The sequence below is a fragment of the Hemiscyllium ocellatum genome, chromosome 25, assembly GCF_020745735.1.
Source record: "Hemiscyllium ocellatum isolate sHemOce1 chromosome 25, sHemOce1.pat.X.cur, whole genome shotgun sequence".
In the NCBI taxonomy this organism is placed as follows: domain Eukaryota; kingdom Metazoa; phylum Chordata; class Chondrichthyes; order Orectolobiformes; family Hemiscylliidae; genus Hemiscyllium; species Hemiscyllium ocellatum.
This window is the reverse complement of record NC_083425.1, coordinates 25,505,597-25,525,967: the sequence shown is the minus strand read 5'-3', so window position 1 is coordinate 25,525,967 and position 20,371 is coordinate 25,505,597. Positions and strand designations below refer to the sequence as shown.

Below are 20,371 nucleotides of genomic sequence, written 5' to 3'. Positions count from 1 at the left end.
CGTCTTATTACCAGCACTAAATCAGCCTAACAAGATAGACTAAAACAAATGAGCTAACCAACTTAAGCTATCACTGAATGGAAGAAGTACTCTGACATGTTTGTCGGGTTAGTTGCATAATAGGTTGCTTGCAATGCACAATGATAGCAACTGTGTGAGTTCAATTCCCACACTGACTGAGGTTACCATGATAGACTCTCCTTCTCAACTTCTCCCCTCACCTGAGATGTGGTGACCCTGAGGATAAACCACTTTGAGTCATTACTGCCTAACGAGAGACCAACCCATGGTCCTCTGGAACTACGACAACTTTACCTTTTAGACTGTATGAGATTAAAATGTGTAAAAAGAACAAGCAGAAATCTAAGAAGCTAAGAACACTGACAGTAATTTTACAGAAAAGGTTACACAGACCTAAGATATTTGATCAACAAGGTCATAAGCAAATATGCAAAAGGTTACAAGGTTCTTTGCCATTTATTGCTAAGAAATAGGTTTCTGGAAATAATTCAAACAATTTAAGAATCTCATTACTTGGTTACAGTTGTAAATCTCACAAGCAGCTACGGACATGTGCTGAAAATGTTTTGTTCTTATGAGCAAAGGCCAACTGTTACACAAAAGGGAGACCAAATTTTTCACGCCATCCCATAGACAAATTACTTGGCAAATTATTCAATGTATCCTCAATGTGAACAGAGGGGAACAGCCAAGTAGAAGTCAAAGATGTGAAAACCATGAAATCAGATGCTTCAAATATTCAAAGCAGGCCACAAGGGCAAGCAGAGAAGACAGAATCAGAATCATTTACAGGCAGAGAAATAAAATAGTAATCCTAGAGCTGGTATTGCAGCAGTCAGCTTAGCTGAGCACGGGCCAAGCACAATTCAAAGCGATGTAACTGCATCAGTTTTTGGCAATGGAGGTTGCCTCAGCAGGAATGTGACACCAGTACCCAGACACCGACCAAGGATGAAGCGAAGAGTAAGTGAAAATCTGGCCACAAGAACCATTTTGACAAATATGGGCCTTCTAAATGATGCAATGATACTCTTCTATACTACCAATGAAATTACTTAATACAAAGGGTAAGAAGACCAAGTACAGGGGTAGAATATGTGCTGCTGGAAAAGCGCAGCAGGTCAGGCAGCATCTAAGGAACAGGAGAATCGATGTTTTGGGCATGAGCCCTTCTTCAGGAATGAGAAAAGTGTGTCCAGCAGGCTAAGATAAAAGGTAGGGAGGAGGGACTTGGGGGAGGGGAGTTTGAAATGCAATAGGCGGAAGGAGGTCAAGGTGAGGGTGACAGATCGGAGTGGGGGTGGGGGCGGAGAGGTCAGGAAGAAGATTGCAGGTTAGGAAGGCGGTGCTGAGTTCGAGGAATTTGACTGAGACAAGGTGGAGGGACGGGAAATGAGGAAACTGGAGAAATCTGAGTTCATCCCTTGTGGTTGGAGGGTTCCTAGGCGGAAGATGAGGCGCTCTTCCTCCAGCTGTGGTGTTGCTATGGTCTGGCGATGGAGGAGTCCAAGGACCTGTATGTCCTTGGTGGAGTGGGAGGGGGAGTTGAAGTGTTGAGCCACAGGGTGATTGGTTTTGGTTGGTCCGGGTGTCCCAGAGGTGTTCTCTGAAACGTTCCTCAAGTAGGCGGCCTGTCTCCCCAATATAGAGGAGGCCACATCGGGTGCAGCGGATACAGTAAATGATGCATGTGGCGGTGCAGGTGAATTTGTGGTGGATATGGAAGGGTCCCTTGGGGCCTTGGAGGGAAGTGGGGGGGAGGTGTGGGCGCAAGTTTTGCATTTCTTGCGGTTGCAGGGGACGGTACCGGGAGTGGAGGTTGGGTTGGTGGGGGGTGTGGACCTGACGAGGGAAGCACGGACGGAGTGGTCTTTTCGGAACACTGATAGGGGAGGGGAGGGTTTCGGAACGCTGATAGGGAGGGGAGGGTTTCGGAACGCTGATAGGGGAGGCCTGCTGGACACACTTTCCTCATTCCTGAAGAAGGGCTCATGCCCGAAAGATAGATTCTCCTGCTCCTTGGATGCTGCCTGACCTGCTGCACTTTTCCAGCAACACATTTTCTGCTCTGATCTCCAGCATCTGCAGTCCTCACTTTCTCCTCCAAGTACAGGGGTAGCCTGTTTCCAAGCATGTCATGGTCTCTGTGGATAGTATTGGTATCCTTAGTTTGGTTGCAGATTCCTCAGGTATGTGTTGTCAGACTGAAAATAAGGTTTTACCCAGAGAAAAGAGAGAAAGAGAGCACATGCGAGAGAGAGAGAGAGAGAGAGACAGGAGAGAGATACATCATATTTTGCGATTCCATCTATGGCCTATTGGAACATATCTTGTTACACCTCTGAGGTTAATTTGTGTCAGTAAATATTAACAGAAACAGACTGACAAAATGTTGTCAATCTGTAATATTAAATTTCTTTCTCACTCCAAGCTAATTATTTCCTATTCATGTTACAGATTTATAACATTTGTGTAGATAGTGGTAAGCTGAGCTAAATCTAAAGTATAAATGGACACAGAATCTACATCTTTCTGGTGGTGCCTCACACAATATCTACTTAAATGATCGCATGTGAGTAACTGATGTCACTGCATACGACAAAGCATCTATGGAGACTCCAAATTCTTAGCGGTTAATTTGGGCAAAATCTGAGTCATAAATTCAGAGAACTTGCATGCGAGAACCAAAAGAAAAATTAAATAATTTAAAGATAATTCTATTAACATTGTGAGTGCACTGTGGCTTTCACCACAACTTACATCGAATTTATCTTCAAATGAGCAGAAACAACAGAAACTCCACCCAGGAAGTGACTCATATTTCTTGGCTTAGATCCAAATGAGCCTCTATGCAACAAATATTTACACAACTTAAGACAGAAATTCTGTACCTGAAACAGATGGCGAAGGGGAGCTGGGTGTTCCATATCCATAATCATTCACTGCAATCACTCGGAAATCATAGCTCACACCCTGTTTCAAGATATCCATGCCAAATGTGTATGAGGTTACTTCCTTTGGAACATCCTTAATTAGAATATCCCACAATCCTTCATCTGGAAAACACAAGAGTAGTGTTGGTATAAATATTTCCAATTTACTATGATTAAAGTTGATAATGTCAACCAGCCATATAAGATTATACTATTTTCCCAGTCCCCAAGCCACATTTTTACATATACATCTGTGTCAGCCAACCCTCTTTTCAGCCACGCTATACTTGGATTACTAGATAGCCACATTTTTTCTCCCTACAAATGCATGTTTTACTTACTTGTGCCATATAATTAGGCATAACGTATGAGGTAGATGAGACTAGGCTGTATTGTGAAGGTGCACAGAAGTTTAAGACATGCTCATTCTTTGGACTGAAAGTAGATAATGTTTCAAAATGGCAACCACCCCACCTCCTTTTCACTTTCATACTTGTTGAATAAGTATATCCTTTTCTCCACTCTTTGGAGAGATTTTAGAGGTTTCAAATCTTGACTTAAATGCAAACATCTCCACTATCTATTTAATTATTCTTCCAGGACATATTTATGAATAAGATAGTTAAATATTAAGCTAATGAGAAAAAGAGTCTCAGTTTCAGTTAGTACTCGCACTAACTAAAGAATTCGCTGATGGCTGTTAATGCTGGTGAAATTTTACCAAAAGCAGATTGATGGGCAAGGAGTGGAAAGGAAGTTGTAGAGGGTAGAAATTACAGTTCATCATAAACATGTAGATTATGTGAATAATGCTAGATCCGATGAACTTTATTAATCCTTCCTCCTCATCTATCTTGGTTTCTGGCAGGTCAACTAGTATAAAATCTTTTTATCATACAGGTGCTCAACTTAATCTTATCAAATTCTTCTTTTGCTTTGAAGAAGGAAATGTATGGAATGTTAAATAATCATAGAAAACAACTCCAATGTATCCTTTTGTTTCACTTGTTAACACTGCTCGTTATAAAATGGAAACAAAGAATTATCACCTCACAGATCATTCAACACCTTTATGGAGCATTTAAAACTACTCAATAGCAGTTGATTGATCCTGTAATAATGAGAACAAATCAGCCTAGTTGAACTTTGAAAACTGCAACAGTAAAACATTTACAAATTACGGTTCCACAGAAAAAATAGATGGCCTAAATTTTGCAAAAGAAACAGAAAAGAAATTAGTGTCATTGGGCTAAATCTTTTTTTTTGTTGGTTAAGTTCGGATTACATCACGTTTGTTGGAGAAATTGTTGCTGTGAGGCCCAGCAATATTTCTCATAGAGTCTTAAAAATGTGCTTCATTAACCTACCCTATCCTCTATTTCCATCACCATCTTATCATGTATCGTTCCCAGAACAACTCACCACTCACCAGATCTCTGCCAATATATTCGGATCCCATGCATGGGCGCCATCTTTGAGAAATTAATGTGTGCCCAGAAAGCGTGAGTAACCTGACGTTGTCTCTCACTGGCAGCATAATGGCACAGCAGCCACAAGGTTAGGCTGCCCACGGCTAGTAAGGATGGCAATCTGTCACACAAGCAACACCTTTATCTCACTCTAGTGGCCATTTGGCCAACAGCCTACACACTTTACTTGCCCATGGAAAAGTCTTGTCTGACAGCCTTTTTGGAGTGCCTGCTACCCTTTCCCCAGTGCCCAGTGGCACTTGTATCTTGTCCCTTTTCATTAGGGAAGCATCACATAAAGGCAAGCATTTGGACAAGTCCAAATGTGGGCTTTTATTGATAGTCAGCAAAGGGAACAGAAAGGAAACAATTATAAGCTGCAGCCTGCAACCAAATTGACTTCAACAGTCCATGATCGTCTTCAGCAACTAGCTCCCACCTACTCAAACTGGGTTTCAATTAGGTCCCAAAATAAAACAAAGAACTGCAAATGCTGGAGATCTGAAACACAAACAGAAACTGCTGAAGAAACTCAGCAGGCCTGGCAACATCTATAGGAAGAAAGCAGAGTTAATGTTTTAAGTCTGGTGACTCTTTGAGTCACCAAGCTCAAAACTTTAACTCTGCTTTCTTTCCACATATGCCTTCATCCAGCAATTTCATTTCTTGTTTCACTTAGGTCATGTTTATTTTGTAATGTCTGATGCAGCTAAACTCTGTCAAGCACAAAGTAAGCTTTCTCCAGTTCAACGTCCTCATCCTCCTCAGATAAAAGCTCCTGGTCATCCAGCTCCTCAACATCTATCAGACCACCTGCTTCAATTGTGCAAAACACAGCATAACAACATATTAAATGCCCCCTCAAAGACACCACCTCCTCCCACCTCATCCTTTCTCTCCCTGACTTCAGAACCAGACCTTCAGTAGCCTTAACACCTGCTCCACCTTGGCCCAGATTGCAGCTTGTGTCAACTACATTACATCCAAAGGGGAGAGCTTGCTACAGTCTGATATCTTCCCATCCAAAACCAATTTCAACTGTTCCAATTTTCATTGTCATAATTACATAACATTCGATGTAGTGATATTCCCCTTGTCCGGCAGTGCACTTGAAAGTTCCACAAACAATTCCAATCTGATTAGGAACTTAGATCTAGGTCTTGTGCTGTACTACTATTATGTTGGTAGTTGAGGAAGTCACTATTTTGCTGTTAACTATAGTCATGAATAATTAAATGCCATTTGGGAACAGTAAGAGTGGGAAGCTTGTTTAGTGCATTGCATCTTCGTCAGTAGACATCCAAACTAAACAGAAGCACCTTGTAACACATGGATAATTCTCAAACAGCCATCTTGGCCAGTGATATGCAAAAAGAATGATTTACTGGTTATTTTGAAGGGGAGTGAGGCCAATTTTGAGGATGTAACTCTGAAGATGGATGAGGGAGATCCAGTAGATGTAGTGCACCTGGACTTTCAGAAAGCTTTTGATAAAGTCCCACATAGGAGGTTAGTGAGCAAAATTAGGGTGCATGGTATTGGGGACAAAGTACTAACTTGGATTGAAAGTTGGTTGGCTGATAGGAATCAAAGAGTAGTGATAAACGGCTCCATTTTGGAATGGCAGGCAGTGACCAGTGGGGTACCACAGGGATCAGTACTGGGACCGCAGCTTTTTACAATATATGTTAATGATATAGAAGATGGTATTAGTAATAACATTAGCAAATTTGCTGATGATACAAAGCTGGGTGGCAGGGTGAAATGTGATGAGGATGTTAGGAGATTACAGGGTGACCTGGACAAGTTAGGTGAGTGGTCAGATGCATGGCAGATGCAGTTTAATGTGGATAAATGTATGGTTATCCACTTTGGTGGCAAGAACAGGAAGGCAGATTACTATCTAAATGGAATCAATTTAGGTAAAGGGGCAGTACAGAGAGATCTGAGTGTTCTTGTACACCAGTCAATGAAGGTAAGCATGCAGGTGCAGCAGGTAGTGAAGAAGGCGAATAGCATACTGGCCTTCATAACAAGAGGGATTAAGTATAGAAGCAAAGAGGTGCTTCTGCAGCTGTACAGGGCCCTGGTGAGACCACACCTGGAGTACTGTGTGCAGTTCTGGTCTCCAAATTTCAGGAAAGACATTCTGGCTATTGAGGGAGTGCAGCGTAGGTTCACGAGGTTAATTCCTGGAATGGCGGGATTACCTTACACTGAAAGACTGGAGCGACTGGGCTTGTATACCCTTGAGTTTAGAAGCCTGAGAGGGGATATGATTGAGACACATAAGATTATTAAAGGATTGAACACTCTTGAGGCAGGAAACATGTTTCCGCTGATGGATAAGTGCCGAACCAGAGGACACAGCTTAAAAATACGGGGTAGACCATTTAGGACAGAGATGAGGAGAAACTTCTTCACCCAGGGAGTGGTGGCTGTGTAGAATGCTCTGCCACAGAGGGCAGTGGAGGCCCAGTCTCTGGATTCATTTAAGAAAGAGTTGGATTGTGGTCTCAAGGATTGTGGAATCAAGGGTTATGGAGATAAGGCAGGAAGCGGATACTGATTAAGGATGATCAGCCATGATCATATTGAATGGCGGTGCAGGCTCGAAGGGCAGAATGGCCTACTCCTGCACCTATTGTCTATTTTAGTAACCGAGGCTATGAGTTGCACAGACAAATTATTGACTATTGGAACATTGGGCAATACTACAATACTATTGTAACTTTACAAATTTTTCTTTTTCATTTCTGACTAATTGTCTGTGAAACAACTATTGAAATTCACCTCAGTGATGGCCTAATTATTTCAGGATATGGATGCATTAAAACCCAGAATGATGAAGTGGTAATTTTAAAGTAATCCACTTGGCTAGAAATTGACGAGGTTAGACTAATATTCATGGATTTTCCTATTGCTTCAGCAATTAAAAGTTCAACAAAAAAAAGACTGATTTACAATCTGAATTGACGTCATCTCATGTGATGTTCGGCTAGATTTACATCATTGTTTATGAATGTTGCACATGAAGTCAGTGTTGGAGGAATAGATGGAGATTGTATCCCTGTATTGTACACATATATCCTGAATGCACTTCTCTTATATTACTTAAACACAGATATCACTTGATGACAGAGACTTCTTTATTTTGGTTTATACATGTTTGTCACCACCCCATGTGTACAAACTCTGACCAGGACAAATTACACAGCCATTTCACGTGAATAGAATGTAAAGTCAAGCAGACCATAAAACAGATGCTCAATCCATCAGTTTACCACGAGGCAGGTTTGTTTAAAATTACTCCAGGGTGAAGAACTCTTTATGCAACAGTTGTTGAGATGTAATGCATCATGGTCCAAATCCTACAGGTTTGAAGTCTCCAGCAAAATACCTTCCTATATTTGTCAAAAACTTGTAAAGGAAAGCAACATTTCATTTTGATAGCTTGTATCATTTGTTCATCGCCTGCAAAAGGAAAGCCTTTGACTCTGTGAGCAGACAGCCTGGGGCGTCAACATTGCACAGAATGTTTTTCGCTTGCCCCAACAATTCAATCAAATTAAAAATGTTCTGTAAATGTCAGGATTAATTTTGCTCTGAGTGGTTTAAAAAATGGGAACTCGGTTGCAGAAAACTTATCGGAAAAAATGCCCATTTCTTCTTCTGACATTGCCAAGGGTGAGTCTGCTTCTTTGCTCAGTCATGCGTCCCATTGAAAACTGATCTCCATGTATCCCCTCAAAACACAAAAAAAAACTAAGTTCAGATATTGACTGGACACATCTCTTGGATAATAGATTCTCACTTTTACCACAGTCTACTTGCTTGCCTCTTGGTGCTGCTCAAAGATATTCTGTTATTGTGCTTAGATGCTGCCAAAGGATCAAGGATAATTGGAGTGCTTGGTTACATTTCTGTCAGATGAAAATCCTTGGGATAAATGTGGCCTTTACCACAGGGCTTGTGCATGGGAGGATTCTCAGGGTGATAAATGAAGGTGTGACCTCATCACAAATAGACTGCAACACTGGGATAGAGAATGTGGATACAGTTACAAAATAAGCTTCTTCCTGTAATGCAACAACTCTGGGAGACAAGACAATAGCCCTTACTGCCACAAACACCTTCTTGAACAGAGTGTGTACTGCACGTTTTGCAATAACTTGGTCAATTTCAAGTTGCCTGCTTCCAATGTCACAGTTTCACCTTTCAATTTTATATCTTGAAGCTGCAACAGGTCTCTGATCCTTGTCCAGCACTTAGCTGCTTCTTCTATTTCCCTCATCTCCAGTAGCCATTCTGGGTTTAACTTCTGCCTTCACCCCAAAACTACAAATCTGTTTGGATGGCACAATGGCTCAGTAGTTAGTACTGCTGCCTCACAGTGCCAAGGACCCGAGTTCAATTCCAATCTCGGGCAACTGTCTGTGTGGAGTTTGCACATTCTCGCCATGTCCGACTGGGTTTCCTCCGGCTGCTTCTGTTTCCTCTCACATTGCAAAGGTGTGCAGGTTAGGTGGATTGGCCATGCTAAATTGTCCATAGGAATGCATACGTTTGGTGGATTAGCCATGGGGTTATAGGGATGGGGACCGAAAGATGTGCAGATACTATGAATCAGAAAGAAAAAACAAAACTGCTGAAAAAGCTCAGCAGGTCTGGCAGCATCCGTGAAGATAAATCAGTTAATGTTTCAAGTCAGGGTTCTGAGGAAGAGGCAATTAACCCTGATTTCTCTCCACAGATGCTGCCAAACCTGCTGACCTATGGGTGGGTCAGCCTGGACTCGTTGGTATCTATGTTGTGTTGAAATTAGATCACTTCTGTAAGTTCAGGCAGGCTGCAAGGGCTTGACAGGCTGAACGACCTATTCCCATTCGGAAACATAGAAAATAGGAGCAGGGAATAGGCCACTTGGCCCTCTGAGCCTGGCTGATCCTCAACTCAGTACTTTGTTCCTGTTATGCCCCAGCCCTAAGGTTCTTTTAACTCTGAAAATTATATCTATCTCTGAGGTTCTATTCTATTTTACTTCTGATTGTAATTCTAGAATTTTGGGCTCACTTACTTATTTGATCCCCAGATAATTGCCATTATGAAAGAATAATTTTAGTCTTTGTGTGGAGGCATTTAAGTTTAGTCACAGGCACATTTGTGCAATCACAAAACAATTACTGTTGGATGATTGCTAAATATATTTTAATACAACCTGCAGTCAAATAGGAGAGTTTGAATATGTTTGGACTGAAACCAGACTGCAATATATGGTCAGGATCAGGAAAAGGCAATTGATGCTGACGTAATGAAACTCTGGAGAAGATCAGCTGACATTAGATTTGTATGAACTTTGCAGAAAGACCCTTAGAGATTACAGTTGGTAGAATGGGTCTCTGCCAACAGTGAGCAAAAGGCAGCGTGCCACTCTGACTTAATGAGCAGAGACAAGGGTTGATGCCCTTGCACTCTGGAGAATACCAGCAGAAGTAAGAACTGTAGAAGTAGCACCTGGACAGACTTGATAGAGTGGCATTCTGGGAAGGGCAGATAGATGTCAGAGTGTCCATATAGTACACTGGGAAGATATATCAACATTTTAAAGTCACACAGTAAAATTGGGGTGAGTCAAAATGGTAATCATAAATAAAAGGCAATTCCAAAAGGCAAATTGAAAAGTTTTGACTTAATCGTGTGGACGAAAGCATGTTGCAAATGTATGAATTGACTTCCACACCATTAACAACAATTTACATTTATAAAGCATTGCTAACATTACGAAATGTTCCAAAATGCTTCGTAAGTGCATTACGTCATGACCCAGGTGGAGAAGAGTGCACTGATAATCAAGCCTCACTATTCCATAAATTGTCGCAAATGTATAGAAGAAAGTGAGGACTGCAGATGCTGGAGATCAGAGTCAAAGGTGTGGTGCTGGAATAGCACAGTCGGTCAGGCAGCATCCGAAGAGCAGGAGAGTCAATGTTTCGAGCATAAGCTCTTTATCAGTTCTTCATCATCCTGATAAAGAGCTTATGCTCAAACATCAACTCTCCTGCTCCTTGGATGCTGTCTGGCTGGCTGTGCTTTTGCAGCATCATATCACAAATATATAGATGACCAATCATATCACTAAAATGGTTAATCTGCCTGACTTTAACTGCTGTAGAAGACAAAAGAAACCATCATCAAATTTCATCACTGGGCAAGGAAACAAAATTTACTATGAACAAACTTGTCCTTTAACAAGTGGAAGAACAGATTATTAATTAATGTTATGCAAACCTAAACTATACCCCCTTCAAATCTAAATATTTGCACATTCATTCATGAATCGGACAGACAAGACAGACAATTCTCCAGAAATATCATCGTGAAAAACACAGACAAAAAGAAATAATTTTCAAGATCAAGGGTCCAAACACAAGGGTGGAAAAAAATAATTTCCTCATAGTTCTTTCAGTTTTTAGCATGTTGTTCTTGACAGCAGAAGATCCTTACTTTAGAAGCTGGAGAGTTAGGCTTGGGTCTTGGCTTGTTTGAAGTTCTCCTTTCCAGAGTGTTTGAGTGCTGGTTTTCTTTTTGACTCCTCGAGGGAGATTGAGTGAACTGTCTTGCCTTGCAGGCTTTTTGGAAGTCTGAATGCAATAACTCCCTCAGTTCTGTGACTTAAAACAAAACCAAAGCTGCTGCTAAGCAATTTTTCCACCCCAAGGCACCTGGTGCCAGCTTGAGTCGCAAAAGTATCAAATCCAATTTGCCCACAAGCTCCATGACCTTGTATGAGTAATCATCACAAATTTCCACTTTCAACCTTCGAGTTCAAAACAGGCACTTGTCCATTCTCTTCATCACAGCAGTATTCAAATTTCAGTGTTCCAATTTATTTTCCAAATGAAGTATATGTATTCTTTACAATTATTTTAAATAATAGATGCCACCAAGATATATGAGCAGATGTAAAATTAGCTCAGCAAAAGCGTTTGAAAAGATATTACTTCTCCTGGTGAAGGGGCAGCACTCAGAAAGCTTGTGATTTCAAATAAACCCATTGGACTATAATCTGGAGTTATCTGACTTTTGACCTTGTCCACCCCAGTCCAACACTGGCACCTTCACAACATTGTATCTTTCAAGATTCATGTCCCAATCTATGTCATCCAGTCGTCATGTCTCTGTAATGCTTTCAGATTGCACTTGTTTACTTATGCACTCAGATTCTTCTGTTTTGTTTTCAATACAACATACTTTCAGATACAGTGCTTTTAGTATTATACTTTTGCTGTCTTTGTCAAGTGTTATTTTATCCGTTGATCTACACGATCATGAAGGTATCGACTCATACTTTCTATCCCATCCTGACAGTCATTTCCCAGGATAGATTGAGTGAATCCTTAGAAGAGTATAAAGGAAGTAGGAGTATACTAAAGAGGGAAATCAGGAGGGCAAAAAGGGGACAGGAGATGGCAAATAGAACTAATTAGAATCCAAAGGAATTTTACAAATACATTAAGGACAAAAAGGGTAACTAGGGGGAGAATAGGACCCCTCAAAGATCAGCAAGGCAGCCTTTGTGTGGAACCGCAGAAAATGGGGGAGATACTAAATGAATATTTTGCATCAGTATTTACTGTGGAAAAGGATATGGAAGATATAGACTGTAGGGAAATAGATGGTGACATCTTGCAAAATGTTCAGATTACAGAGGAGGAAGTGCTGGATGTCTAAAAATGGATAAAGTGGATAAATCCTCAGGACATGATCAGGTGTACCCGAGAACTCTATGGGAAGCTAGAGAAGTGATTGCTGGGCCTCTTGCTGAAATATTTGTATCATCGATACTCACAGGTGAGGTACCGGAAGACTGGAGGTTGGCAAACGTGGTGCCATTGTTTATGAAGGGTGGTAAGGACAAGCCAGGGAACTATTGACCAGTGAGTCTGACCTCGGTGGTGGGCAAGTTGTTGGAGGGAATCCTGAGGGACAGGATGTACATGTATGTGGAAAGGCAAGGACTGATTCGGGATAGTCAACATGGCTTTGTGCATGGGAAATGATGTCTCAGAAACTTGATTGAAGTTTTTGAAGAAGTAACAAAGAGGATTGATGAGGGCAGAGCAGTAGATGTGCTCTATATGGTCTTTAGTAAAGCGTTCGACAAGGTTCCCCATGGGAGACTGATTAGCAAGGTTAGATCTCATGGAATACAGGGAGAACTAGCCATTTGGATACAGAACTGCCTCAAAGGTAGAAGACAGAGGGTGGTGGTGGAGGATTCTTTTTCAGACTGGAGGCCTGTGACCAGTGGAGTGCCACAAGGATCAGTGCTGGGTCCTCTGCTTTTTGTCATTTACATAAATGATTTGGATGTGAGCATAAGAGGTACAGTTAGTAAGTTTGCAGATGACACCAAAATTGGAGGTGTAGTGGACAGCGAAGAGGGTTACCTCAGATTACAACAGGATCTTGACCAGATGGGCCAATGGGCTGAGAAGTGGCAGATGGAGTTTAATTTAGATAAATGCAAGGTACTGCATTTTGGGAAAGCAAATCTTAGCAGGACTTATACACTAAATTGTAAGGTCCTAGGGAGTGTTGTTGAACAAAGAGACCTTGGAATGCAGGTTCATAGTTCCTTGAAAGTGGAGTCGCAGGTAGATAGGATAGTGAAGAAGGCGTTTGGTATGCTTTCCTTTATTGGTCAGAGTATTGAGTACAGGAGTGGGGAGGTCATGTTGCGGCTGTACAGGACATTGGTTAGGCCATTTTTGGAATATTGCGTGCAATTCTGGTCTCCTTCCTATTGGAAAGATGTTGTGAAACTTGAAAGGGTTCAGGAAAGATTTACAAGGATGTTGCCAGAGTTGGAGGATTTGAGCTGAAGGGAGTGGCTAAACAGGCTGGGGCTGTTTTCCCTGGAGCGTCGGAGGCTGAGGGGTGACCTTATAGAGGTTTACAAAATTATGAGGGGCATGGATAGGATAAATAGACAAAGTCTTTTCCCTGGGGTGAAGGAGTCCAGAACTAGAGGCCATAGGTTTAGGATGAGGGGAAAGATATAAAAGAGACCTAAGGGGCAACCTTTTCGCGCAGAGGGTGGTACATGTATGGAATGAGCTGCCAGAGTATGTGGTGGAGGCTGGTACAATTGCAACATTTAGGAGTCATTTGGATGGGAAAATGAATAGGAAGGGTTTGGAAGGATATGGGCTGGGTGCTGGCAGGTGGGACTAGATTGGGTTGGGATATCCGGTCAGCATGAACGGGATGGACCGAAGGGTCTGTTTCCATGCTGTACGTCTCTATGACTCTATATTAATATCTTTCTCTTTGGTATTGATTCTTATTTCATTTACCACATCTTCACAAATTTGATTCCATCCCCATAATTTAATTGGAAATCTTCTTTACCTCCCTAGCTGTGTAGTCTGCAAAAAAAGTGGTCCAAGAATGATTCAGGTGGAGACTTTTCCATTGATACAGATCCCATTTTCCTCAGACTAGTGCTTGTGCCTCCAAACTGGAACCCACTTCTCCCATACCAGTCTTTGCTCCAAATATGAATCTCTCAGATCTGCGTTTCTGTATACCAAATTGTAAGTGGCTCAGATAATAATTAAGAGATCCTTTGAAATGTAGAGAATGGTATGGTGTGACTGTTATGTTGTGTGCTATTAGTGTTAGTAGGTGAACAGTTGATTTCAAGACGTTTAGCTTTGCAGGTTAGCTGAAGGATCTTTGTCATCTTTCCTTTTGACAGCAGTTTTGTTATGTTTCTGACTTCCAGCAAAGAGGCAGACTTCCTTTTTTATTACCTGCAGCATATGTATGACTCAATGTTTTCTCAACACCTACAGAGCAGGTGTGAAACTGCTTTTTAACCACTATTCTTATGTGTTCTTAAAAGGGACAAAACACAAACACGTTTCGTGCACAGAGTGCTCTTTTGTTTTCCAATGTATTCACACTCAGAGATAAATGCCAGAAGATTAATGCTCAACTTATAGTGCTTTTCTCTTTCATCCCCAGCCATGAAGATACCTTGACACCCATCAGGTTTTACTTTCCAGGCATTCCCTTGAGGTTGAGGATAGTTTACACAGGCCTTCCAGTCATTGAATGACATTGCTCAGAATTTGCATTCTCATCATTTTTTGTAAGCTGTATGTCTCTTTGGAAATATATGTAATTAAATGTACACTATCTATGTCGGGTTATGGATTCTGATTATGTTCTGTTGTCATGACAAAACGACATTAAAGAGAAGTGAACTGATTTGTAAGTGCAGCACTTGTTTGTCAATTTACTTTGGTTTGCACAAATGGCATAACGTCTTTAGCAGGTACATTACTTCTAAAATCTCATAAGAATAAGAACTTGCACATTAATTGTCTATTAAATTCACCAAAGTCCAGAAACTAAGAGTCTGAGTACCTTTTTCGAAATCAACCAAATAGTTATTAATGCAATATCAGTCAGTTATCTGGCTCACACTAGGAATAATTTGAAGCATCCTGCATATAACCAATCAAATGATTCTAAAATGTCAAAATTATAATTTTCAGACTTTTTCTAACTTAGTTTTTGTATCTCTTATATTTTTCTCTCTTAATACAACTTGGTTTCTTTCTCTTCCTGATTTAACTCCAATTTATAATCTCTCTCTACTGTTTCCCTGCTTCTTCCTTGTAAAGGAGATACATTGTTGATTAATGTTGCAGGTGCGCTGTTTCCCGAGCAGTTGTGTCGTCAAGTCACATTTCCAGCAAACCACGATATTAATGTGTTTTTTTAAGCCAAAGGGTGCAAAATCAAGGCTAAAGGGAAAACCTTGATGCCCCACTCTATCAACACCGGATAATAATTAACACAGATCTCACTGACAGAAGGATAAAACTAATTTGGTATAACCCAAGAACAAAGAAAGGCCACCTCTTTCAAAAATGTCTCTTTTTACAAGCTGGAGAAAGTGAGGACTGCAGATGCTGGAGGTCAGACTCAAGAGTGTGTTGCTGGAAAAGCACAGCAGGTCAGGCGGCATCTGAGGAGCAGGGGAATCGATATTTTGGGAAAGTGCCCTTCATCAGGAAAACGTTGATTCTCCTAGTCTTTCTACAATATGCCTAACTTTCTAAAGTTCTGACTTTATCATACTGTTCTTTTGGCACTGTTTATGACAGCTGTGAGCCTAAGACCATATGGCAAGCAGAAAATCAGTCTCACACAGGTAATCTGATATCTCATTAATGAGGTTTATGCCATTGATGGAACATTCAATATTTTGGCCTTTGCTTCAAAAATATTAACCCTAAGCCGTTATTTGGGATTAATGTTGAGGCAATGCTGCTTGGAGAGTATATAGTGCCAACCTAATATTTCCTGTAACAGATTAATATGGAAGTTGCAAACAATTCAGTGATTTAGAATTCAGAGAACTCAATGGGTAACTGTGCAGCCTCACTTTGCCTACTCCAGTGTTCTCTTCCACTTTCCTGGTCACTGATCCTTGCTAAAAGGATATCATTCCCTGAAACAAATAGTTATTCCTCATATCTGAGGGTAGATAATGAGTGATGCCTGTTGAATAAACTTGGTGTAGCTGAAAGCTACTGTGTGAAGGAGAGACAATGTGGTGACTATCAAAACCAAAAATGAGTTGGTCGGTGTAGATCAGGGTGACAAATAGGAAACAAATAAACTTACACACAACTATACATCATCTTGATAAAGTGGCATGGTAAGCTTTGTTTCTGTTAGTTCACAACGACATTTTGGATTAATAGAGAACACGAAAGCTAGTTACCCCATTCCAAATTCAAACGGCAAATGATAAGTGATGAATTACTTTTCATACCAAATTTCTGGTACATCTGCACAAAGTAACTCATGTATATATTGTTTTCTACAGCTTGCCAGTTCACCAGTTTCCTACTGACTGTTCCCACATGACATTGCAGTTTACTGGCTGGCATGGTTTCAAGGAGAGGAACTCAAAGCCCTTTTGATTCATGTCAGCATTACATCAACAGGAAAGGATCACAGTTTCCCAATTTGCATCTTACTTGTGAGTTTCAGCAAACAATCAGGCAAATGAAAGGTTTCTTCCTAAACAGCTCAGATATCAAGGTGTTATTTGGAGCACTATGTTGCAACGATGTGGAATTCCCGAGGCAGCTGACTTCCTGGAAATTGCCTGAGAAATTGAATTATTTCCTTGCATTTGGAACCCTCTGATAAAGCCCATTAATGTCAGAGAATTCAGAGGGTTCTGAATCAGTGAAGCAAAATAGTTATTCAGGAAATGTTACAGGATTAAAATCTGACTACAATTAGTGAGTAACTGTTAAATTGGCTCCCTGACTCACCACCGACCACCTTCAACAATATCCCTTTGACCTTACAACCTAACAGCCATGCTGGATCTGACCCCCTCAGCCCAGATTGATCCTGCTAGACCTGATCCACTCATCATTCACCCCCCTCCACTCCAGCTCTGCAGGTCCCAACCTCAGCCCAATACTCCACCACCTCAGCACTTCATGCTAGACGGACATAAATCCCACCCCTCACTCTGCCAAGCTGCCCATCCCTAGACCTGACTCTTCACCCACTTACCAGGCACCCTACCACCTCACCCACCTAGCAAGACCATAACTCAGCACTTAACTTTCATATCTATCCCTACCATGAGCTCTCAAAGTGGCTGGTTGTGCTGTTGGGATTTTTAATTCACAGAATAAGTACAGTGAATGCTGTAAAAGGGAGCCTGGTTTCAATAAAAGTGATCTTCATTGCTCAGTTGATAACAAGAGGCCCCTATGCAAGAATGTCTAGTGGAGCAGTCATCTAAAGGTGGGAAGCTCATTTTTCATCTGGTCAGGGTTAGAAATAGAATTTTCAAAACTAATTGGAAAATCTGGGCCAATTGTCTGTATTTTGAGGATCACAACCATGTCAGCTCTCTTTACCACAGAAAGCTGAACCTCAGATTATAACCCTAGAGATCAAGGTCATCATCTAGAGTCATGGCTTATAACATGTGTGTGCTTTCCAAAGGCAACGGCTGACAAGCACAGCAATGATTTATGTTCAACTACTAATTACAGAGCATATCATTGGCAGTTTGATGACAGGTTTCAAACAGATCATTCGGGAGCTGTTCAGCAATCATGATAACACATGACACAACTTTACATTTTAAAGAAGCTTGAAGGATCCAGAGATGAACAACATTCTGCTATGATCCAAGGCAGTAACAAAAGAGACAACAGCCTCGGGGTAAAGATGAGAATACATTGTTAATATTTTAAATGCACGTGAAGTCCTGTCTAACCCAGGCATCAGCAACCAGACTCGAATGGATTTAATGGCAAATCCACGTACAAAGCAATTGCATTCCATGTGGGCAATTACTTTTAAGGCCATGAGTGAAGGAACAAGTTCCTTAATGTGACTAGAGAAGACGACATGTGTCTGGCATATTTGATAGTGCCTTCATCAAAGCTGTAGCTGACTGCCCTTTGCTTGATTACATCTTTCCTGTGTTGAGTTGCCATATATTAGTTGGGACTGGATGCCATGGCCACTTTTGTTACCACATCTATTCTGCTCTCCTTTTGGAGCCAGTGTTGTTACACACCAAACTACATCACACCCTTCTTCCTGATATCATACAAAACTGTTTGCACATTAGTGAATCTTGATGCTGTCGGATTTTTTTTGCATTTTAGTTGCCAAAACTCAATAGTGGAGTATCTCTGCCAACCTTTAGATACTGCAGGAATAGTCTTGTTCTTTATCCAACTTGAAAGCTCCTAATGTCTGCAACTACCAGAAGCATACCATCAATATTTAAAATGGAATCACCATAGAAACTGCTAAAATATTTAATCCATGAGTCATAGCAGATTATTTGATTTTTGGAAACTCACATCCAAAACCTACCTCATCTCAAACCAAGTTGACACAAATACTAATGTCTTTACTCAGAGCGCATTGGGGTGAGGAATGCATTTTCTGCAACAGTAGTAGTAGACTCGCCAAGTTTAAGGGCATTTCAATGGTCATTGGATAAATATATGGATGAAAATAGAATAGTGAAGGATAGATAGGTTTCAAATTGGTTCCACAGGTCGGCGCAACATTGATGGCAGAAAGGCATGTACTATGTTCACTGGTGATTGGAGTTGAAATCCTGTTTGATTATTTTCTTAGCAGCCCATTGTTAATGAGGTTAAAACTGATACACATATGTCTGCTCTGGCTAAAATTGAGTAATTCTGGGCCAGTGTAAACCGAGGTTCTTCTTGTTTTCTCACCATCAGTTTCACAAGAAACAGTGCCTTTATTGGCTCAGTTATCAGTCTGAGCATATAAAGCTAGTGCATGTTTAACTAGAACAGATTTAAATTTAATGTAATAATATTTTCTGGTACTGAAGTAAAATGTTGACATACAATATTCCAAAACAAATTGTCTTTCAGCAACCATGATGCATGTTACAAGTTCAAATCCAGAGAGAAATATTTAAATGATGTAGAATTCGGTTCTCCCTTCCTACCCCAGAGACACCCAGGCCAAAGAAAAACACCAACCTTTGCACAACTTGGGGTCAACTAAGTCAGCATGCATTCAAATCTAGGAAATTCAAATCCTTTTGCTTTAGTGTCATTCCAAGGGATGTGGGTCCCCTTTAAGCTGTCAAGAAGCTAGAGCAGCATTGAGTTAAAGAAACCTATCATTTCATAATATCTACCAACTATGAAGTCATGATGATATAAATCAAATTAAGCTTTCATGCACAATAAAGCAAAGGTTCAGCAGTTTTGAATGAATTGAAAACTAGAACATGTTTCAACAGCAGTCACAGGCAATAGGACACAGTTCATTGGCTTCTCTACAAGTTAACATATTACAGTTCTAAAAATCATTTTTCAATTTCATAATTCACAGGTGCTCACTAAAATGCCTTAAATATCACTTGTTCATTCAAAATGTTATATTTATTTGGCATGATCGTTGTTCTATTCTACCCTCATGAATCTTTCGACTTCCACCTCATCTTCTAGTCACAAGATCATGTCTGACTTGATCAGCCAACTCTTGGCACAAATATGTGACCAGGATTTGAACAGATTTTTTGAGGCCTTTGGGGAATGGGAAGATACTAATGTGATCGGAGGAGATGCATGTGGAGCATTTGGAAACTGGTGAAGGTGCAGATGAAAAGGTGATAAATTCTTCAGGTGGATTAAGACACACTATAGAGACTCCTTGCCATCTACAAAGATAAACATAAAGGCTTTGGCCTTATGAATCTGCCAAGTCATCATCTGGAAATGGTGCTCAGTTTCCTGAGACTTTGAAAATGCAGCTGTTAACCCTTGAATTCCAAAAGCAGAGTCACAATGAAGTTCATAGTCACAGTATCATAGTTAAGATTCAACCTGCCATCTTGTGCCAAAGTTGGTTATTAGCCCACCCCTCAGGTTATGTCTGTTAAAATCAGAAATGGGTGAGTTGGAGATGTGAAACAAACCTCATAGACCTTATCCACCCACCAATCATGGTTTTTTCAGACAATTACAACCTGGTCATTCATATTATGCAAGCAGCTCTTCATTAAGCCTGGCTATATGCAATATTTGTGCAGCAACATCTGACAGACTTGAACTTCACAAGTACCATAAACAAGAACTTCAAAGAATATCTGTAATTCACACACGCAAATGGTGCATCCTGGTTTTATGTCCAAATTTAAAGATAGCAAAACCTTTTGGTAAATCAGCAGCACCCAATTTTCTTACAATAATATGCAATATATACAGTATTTACCCAAGTTGGCGTTAACAGGAAAAAGACGCTTCAAATCCTCTGACTTTTATTATTTTAAATTGAAACTAACATTTACAAGTAACTTGCATTGAACATAAATAAGGAGAACTA

The 20,371-nt window shown here is 40.7% G+C and overlaps 1 protein-coding gene across 1 annotated transcript in view; it reads right to left on the bottom strand.

Moving 5' to 3' along the window:
• Nucleotides 1-20,371, bottom strand: part of sdk2b (sidekick cell adhesion molecule 2b) — a 469,615-nt gene that overhangs the window by 114,457 nt on the left and 334,787 nt on the right. The window contains exon 42 of the mRNA XM_060844513.1: nt 2,913-3,077. Coding sequence (XP_060700496.1) covers nt 2,913-3,077 — 165 coding nt within the window. The remainder of the gene's footprint in view (nt 1-2,912; nt 3,078-20,371) is intronic.